Raw genomic sequence first — 7,750 nt, forward strand, 5'->3', positions numbered from 1 at the left:
AATTAGTTATTTTATTATGCTAATGGAATATTATCAGTAATCTTGTAGACTACAATATAAATTAGTATCTTTTAAATCATGGCTGAATTGCCCAGAAATAAAGGGTGGAATTATTGTGTTCCTTGTTGTTGCCGTATTTTGAAAACTAAGAGTATGGCATCCATACCATTCTCCCTCTACCATCCCCAACTCAGCAACTCAATCACCCAAGTGATTGGGAACTTGTAGCATTCTGCACAATTTGCAGAAAAATAACAATGACTATTTTAATTGTGTGGATTTATGACATTTCTAACTACAATTGGTTGGAACAATGTTACTGCTGTCTGCCAAAATATCACTTGTATCTTTGCAGGAAATATGTCTTCAAAATCTGGCTAAAAATCTCACTGTCTCAGAAGTATAAGAAGTTCTTTGATGCATATTTTGGAGAAGTTCACTAATAGAATTCATATAATTCTTAAACTTTGCCAGATCAAATTTAAAATGTTTCTATTTCAAATTGTTTTAGATTATACCAATTGCAAATAACCTTTGTCTAATGTGATTTTACACTTACAGTTGAATTATTTAGAAGCAAAAATGACAAATGAATTATACTTCAATAATAAAACAGATTAGTGAATTATCCCTTGAAATTGTTTGCCAATTTATTTTGGTTCTTTCATATTTCAACCTTTTATTTCCAAAGTGAAGTCATTCAAGTTTCGCAACACTTTGGGATTTGGTGAATCGCTGAGCTTTGAACACAAAAGACAAGAAATAACTGTTCCGGCCTAGTGCACCACTGGTACCTACGACAGCACCAGGCAAATAAAATATTTAAGACACAGTTGGTGAATGAACAAAAAGTTCAACGATGTTCAAGAACCCAATGCACTGTAATATGAAAGGTGTTGGTCTATTCAGTATATTCAGGACTATAGTAACACCACACTTGTGAGTGCTCACTCTGTGCTAATGCTAAATGTTTTAAACATATTATACACACACACGTATATATATATATGCACATATATATACAAATATATGTATATGTATATATATACACACACACATACATACACACTTTATAACCCTGCGAAATAATTACCAGTTGCCATTGAGTCAACTCCAACTCATGGCAACCCCATGAACCCACAAATGTCACTTCTGATTTTCAGAAGTAGATTGCCAGGTCTTTTTTCCGAGGTGCCTCTGGGCAGACTAGAACCACTAACCTTTCAGTTAGATGCAGACTCCTGTGAGGTAAGTGCCATTATCCAAATAAGAAACTCAAAAGATAAAAATCAGTAAATGTTGGAGCCAGCCTTCAAAGTTAGGGCCTTCTGATAACCACAGCTTTAGTTCAAAATGTGACCCTCTCAAAAAAAAAAAAGTTCACGAAAGATCATAAACCATTGCTTTAACCCAAATATAAAGGAATTAATCATATCAAACCTGTATTAAAAACAACAAAAACGACAAAACAAGTAGGTAATGAGGTGGAGCTGTCTTTGGTGCACACCAAGGCTTTTCTGACATGGCATTGCTCTTCCTGGGTTCTCCCAGAGTACCTGCACACACACTTGCTATAGCTCTCACCACTTTGCCTTATAGTTACTTATGTGCCTGTAACTCCCACCACATCACATGCTCCTAGAAGGACAGGCATTGCCCTAGTCATCTGTAAATTCTCCCAGCATCTAGCATACTTTCTAGTAGGAAGCAGATATTTACTGATTGCTGGATGAATGTCTTCCATGGCAGTTGCTAATTTCTGGTGGATAAACATGCTTTCCTGGTTTCCCTGCAGTTGTGTACATCAGAGAAAGACACTTACCATTTGCAAACAGAATGGTCCAAGAGGTGTTACCACAACACCAAATTGAACTTCCTTCACGCTAATTTCACTGCATGTTTTCTGCCCTATAATGTGTAATTACCATGCCTAATGAGCCCTGCTGGCGCAGTGGTTAAGAGTCCGGCCGCTAACCAAAGAGTTAGCAATGGCAATGGGTTTTTGTTTTTTTAATAGGCCTAATTACAGTGCAGAGATCGAAGCAGGCCACTGAGGCAGGCTATCAGAATCCATCGGGTCATCTGAATGCAAATATTCTTGTAGACTTGGTGGAAGCAGGAATGAGTAGAAGAAACCATGATGACACACAGGACTTCTCCTGTGCCTTGACACCAGTGGTTCCCAGCAGGGTTGGAGGAGGGCAAGGGCAGATACCAGACCACGTGATTAGGGTTTTGAAATGAGAGTCTCTGAGATTCCAGTGAGGTGGGGTTGGAGTAGGGGTGTTAGTTATCAGAATCTAGGGGTGGGGTGGTCAATGTGCAGTTGGATAAAGTTGAGAGGTGATTCTTTGAGGATAGTATTGCCAAACCTAATTGTTAAACACTGTAGGAGACCTTCCAGAAGGTGATAAATGTAGTACCTGGGAGCATGAGAATGCCCCCAAGTTATATATAAAGTTTCTATATTCTCAAAAGAGTATTCCTAACTTTTTTCAGCTTCTGAAAGATCATAAACTCTTGCTTTCTCCCAAACATTAGCCCCTCCAATCCTGGACATCCAAATTCTGCCTCTATGTCTATTTGGAGGGGGTATTTAGAAGTTACTTCTCTAGAGGAAAAGTGGATTGACGTCTTAATTTTCATTCGCTGACATGATGATGGCCAAGTATGAAAATATCTGCAGAAGCTCTTTATAAAAAAATAAAATACTTTCTTGAAAGAAAACCTTCTTGAAAACTTTATTAGAGAATCTATCCCAAGTGTGGAAAATTAAAAATCACTTTATTTACCAATACTGGCTAACAATAAACTTACTAAAAAAAACCAACAGTGATCGGAAGATACCTCCACTTAACATTCTTATGGGACAGAGTTTTAATATCCATGTTGATGTACTTGTAAGTCCCTCTGTTTAAGAATGATAAAAACATTCTCACATGTAATACACTGTTTTTACACTCATATCCACATATAAAAGTTGGGAGACCTGCCTTAGAAACATGTTTTTTCATAATGGATATACATAATATTGTGAAATAAAATCTGAATAAAAATTTTATTCCAACAACATTCCTCTATTTTAAATCATGTTTATTAAGTTTTTATCACAGTGGAGATTAACTTATGCTTAATCATCCAGTCACTGCTTACTGTCAACTTCATCCAATTCCAAAAAAGGTAAAATCAACTCATTCATACACTCTAAGTCCTGTTACCTTCCCACCACTCATTGCCTGTGTCTCTTTCCCATTTAACGCAACATTGTGAAAAGATTGTGAAAAGGTATAACTAATGGGCTTATATGCATAACACCATTTCTTCAAGTATTCAGAGAGCAGTACATTTGTCTGCACTGTACATTAGAAAACTACTTGTGACATTAAGTATAGGAGAGTGGCTCCTGGTGGGAGTGTAATGAAGTTGTATGTCACTGTGTATGACAAGGATTTACAGCATTCTAGAATTTTCACAACACTTCCCGTGTTAGTGAACGACATTAGGTAAATGGCGTACTTTTCCACTCTTAGCTGTCAGACGTGGGACTTTAAAACTACAAATAAATAAAGCATACACTCAACATGTGTAGTGCAAATGCTAAGTAAACAGAATGACATGGAATAAACTCAAGGCTGCCAACCAGTGAATGGTTCAACAGGCATGTCCTGATTTTATGTCTGTGACTTGCATCCCTATTCTCAAATGAATACTGTCACTGTTCCATGCCAGCCACAATGACTGAAAAAGGCTGCTGAGGTGGGAGTGAAGGAGTGATGAGGGAAATAGAAACCCATTTTCACAAATAACTAGTATGATTTTTCCGGTCGCTTCTGTATATCATGTAAAGTTTGATTTGTTAACAAGATCTCCAACCTGTCAAGACACAGCAGTTACCTATATAGAGAACTGCAAATGTTCCAAAAAGAATTAAACGTTGGCAACTATGTAATATAGATTGTATGGCCCAGACAATAAAAGGGATGACAAAGTTGTGTTGTTTTTTTTTAAATAAAACTTGGGAAATATAACACCTGAATATTCAAAAATCACATTATAAAAAAAGTCATCAATTACATAAACACTGCCCTGTTTAACAATGCTGTACAAGCAATAATTTTCAGGACTTGGAACAAAAATCAGAGCTTTGTTGCTTTGTCAGAATTATGCATTTAACATAATGTTACTCATTAAAATGAAAAAAAAAAAGCTATAAAATTCTTCCAGAGAAAAATTATTGGTAGAGGGAAAACAAATAAAATGTGACAACCAATGTATACATTTATGTAATTGCATGGGTTCCCACCCTTCCAGAAATGTCCATAGTCTGTAAGAAAAGGCAAATAAAAACAAAAAACAAAACAAACAAACAAACTAAAAACAAAAAGTACAAAAATCCTTGCTGTTTGTCTTTTCATTTTCTTCCTCGGCATTCAGTTTTGAAGGGAAAATGTTCTTTCATGGTAAAGTTCTGAGTTCACACATATTAAATGCTAGAAGAGAAACATTTTGAATCCTGTCTTTCTACTTCACCCTTGAATGTGTTGTACCTTCAACAAATTTAACAAGCAGCCAGCTACAATCCTCTTAATTAGGAGACACACACACACACACAAATAAGAGAAAAGAAACTATTCCTTATCCAGGACACACACATATTAAGATTTAAAACTAAGGTTGGACGCCGTCACTTAATTGATTTAAATAATTAAGGCTTCTAAAAGGTTCAGTGCCATAACTCTCTGCATCAGTACTTGGATAAAATACGTTTTTGCATTTTAGGTTTGTGCTTTTTACAGCCATCTTAATTCCACAGAATTTCATTAGTAAGATCTGATAAGGGAGTGTTAGAATTGTTTACTGACATATTACTTTTAGTAGTTGTTAGACTAAATTATAGTGATAAAAATTCAATGACTGAACAGATTTGTTAACATCACCTGGACTGTTGGCTCATTTTACCTTCTTTTCGTGTTTAATATGGCCATTTCGTTTGTACTTGCCATTGAGGATTCCATTGTGGTAATGTCCATTAACTGTGCTATGCTTATTTCTAGACCAGAGACTTTTGATTTTTCTGTAGACAAATTTTGTCACCCAGGATAAAAGGAAGTAAAACAAGGCAGCACCAAGCAAAAGCACAAAGGCAATATCCAGTAAAAAATACTGACAGAAAGAGATTTGATAAACAGCGGCACGTAGGTGATGGGCTCCATTGTGGCGAAGAATGTAATCTATCCAATAGATAGTCCGATTGACAGGGTGACCAGGTTGATCCTTGTGAATTTCCGACAGCTTCTGGGCTCTCTGACGGTAGCTATGGAGTAGGGGCAAAACACAGAATGATCGTATATATACATATATAGCAAGGTTCATATTACGACTCTCGTTTTAAAAATAGGGAAAATAATAAAAATAATTATCCTTTATTAAGTACCTATTATATACACAGTCCTTTCAACATATTATCTTATGTAAATCCATGAAATAAAAAATTAAACAGGTGAGGAAAATGAAAATCAGAGACACTTAGTAACTTCATTGTGCACAAAGTTGAGATTCAGATTCAAGTTTCTCTGACTCCATGCTCTTTGCACACTATATCACGCCTCTTACACACACCCAGTCTCCTTCTCTCCATATGCTTTTACATGTCTATTAATCAAAGAGTCTCAGCCAGGGGCGAATTTATTAGATTCTAAAAGAGGGTGGTAGAGGGAAAAAAAAATGCAGAACCCTGGTCCATCATTTTGATTTCTTTTTAAGCAATGATGTTTAATTTTGTTCTAATTTAAAATAGCATTAAAGGATGATGTGAGGTTGTTATATTTACTGAACAGATGAAAATGGTTGAGAAACACCACTAGCTATGAAGCTATGTATGACACTATATGCAGTAAATGTACGTATGTGGGCATATGTATGTACACATGTATGTATGTACAGTAAAACCTATGAAAGCTGCAATTTGTGTAAGGCGGAAACCTGTCAGAGAAGGAAAACTCAAATATTTTCCACTAAAACGAGCAATAGAAAAGTGGTAAAGACGGAAAACTTGCGAGACCTGGAAAAACAAGGCAGTCCTGTCAAGTTCTGGCTCTCACAGGTTTCAATGTATAAAGAAGACCTCTCAAACAGTTAATAAAAAATCAGTTAAAGTGGAAAATCACACAAGTGATATCATGTAAACATTTTATTTTAATTTAAAATATATAACTGCACATTTGGGAGCCAATCTTTGACACATGGCCGAAGCCCCTATGGATTCCTTACTAGAGTTTGCATTGAGATTCAGCATGGATCCTCTTTCTTGCATAAACCATACCTATAATCTTCTATCATTTCCAGTTTAAGCTTTTTTAAGGTGGAGTAAGAAATCAGAGATACTTACGAAGCAATCTGAATGCAGAATCTTTCTAAATTTTAACTTTCTGTTCTCTGCCTCCTGCTCAAATTTTCACAGTTGTTTTACTGATGCCTAGTTTTAATAACGGCATTATTTTTTAGTAACTCACCCGTATCATATCTTTTCAAGCAATTTAATTCTCACAGACACAACTCTTACAACCCTCAAAATTTCATCAGATTATGTAACATTTAATTAAATTATGTTATGATAACAATAGCAGGGATCAAGGCTTGGGAACAAACACAACTGACTTGCTAAGCTTGTAAGTCAAGCTGTAGGAACAGAAGTACATGGGAATAATCGAGAGTAGTCGAGCAGCTATGAACTTTGGGATACAGTACACATCAGTCACTGTATGGAGGGAATGGAGAGTACTGGAGATGAGGAAATCAACTAAGTTGAACTGGTCAACTGGAAGGTAATTTAAGAGAGATTAAACTGCATGAATCTATGTCTATCTATCATAAATAATGCCATCCTGAAGGTAAGTTTTATTTCTTCACGTTTAGATTCTTCATGGAACGCTCTTTTCTTGAATAAACCAATGTGGCTCACACAGGAAAGCATTGAAAACAATCACTATCATTTACATTCATTTATTTTTCACCCATTCATTCCTGTAATAAATATGTACTGAGCACTGACTGAGCCCAAGACCCTGGGATAGGCACTGTGAGTTACAATTATGAGGCCAGAAAGAAAACAACTCATAAGGTGGCTATAGTGTGCAACAGGCTTAGGCTAATCCAAGGAAAATCTAATACCTGATTAAATGTAGAAACTGCCACAAAAGAGTAACAGAAACACTCAGAGACAATAAGTAACCTTCTACCTGGAGGGATTAAGAAACACATCATGGAAGACGTGACCCCTGAGCTGTGCCTTATAGAGGAAGGAAAGTTTGGACACGTGAAGGCCTTTTAGGGCAAGGAAAATGTGCGTGAACTGAAGCAGAACGGGAGGAGAGCAAGAGTACACAAAACAAGTTCATCTGGAAAGAGTGCATACTATGAGGAGTGTTTGGTTGGAAGTTAGATTGGGTGTTATGAATAACAAGATAAGTAGCTTGGTTCTTTGAACCAAGAAGTCATTAGATCAGAGAGACAGGCTTATTAAACCAGAGCTTTGGCAAGAGGATTAAAGAAAGGAAAACACTGATGCTGGGAAGACCATTCAAAAGATTTTAATACTGGACAGAGCTGGAGAAGGATGTAGAGCATAATTCTAACTCACACACACAAAAAAAGACCAGATTTACTGGCCTAAAGGAGACTGGAGAAACCTCAAGAGTATGGCCCCCAGACACCCTTTTAGCTCAGTGGTGAAGTTACCTCCGAGGTTCAC

General features: G+C 36.5%; 1 protein-coding gene across 1 annotated transcript in view; it reads right to left on the minus strand.

The window, feature by feature from the left end:
- Positions 1-4,908: 4,908 nt before the first annotated feature.
- UGT8 (UDP glycosyltransferase 8) overlaps positions 4,909-7,750 on the minus strand; it is a 134,887-nt gene continuing 132,045 nt past the window's right edge. The window contains exon 6 of the mRNA XM_004385893.1: positions 4,909-5,314. Coding sequence (XP_004385950.1) covers positions 4,951-5,314 — 364 coding nt within the window. The 3' untranslated portion in view covers positions 4,909-4,950. The remainder of the gene's footprint in view (positions 5,315-7,750) is intronic.

Source organism: Trichechus manatus, unplaced genomic scaffold (genome assembly GCF_000243295.1).
Source record: "Trichechus manatus latirostris isolate Lorelei unplaced genomic scaffold, TriManLat1.0 scaffold00150, whole genome shotgun sequence".
Taxonomy (NCBI): Eukaryota; Metazoa; Chordata; class Mammalia; order Sirenia; family Trichechidae; genus Trichechus; species Trichechus manatus.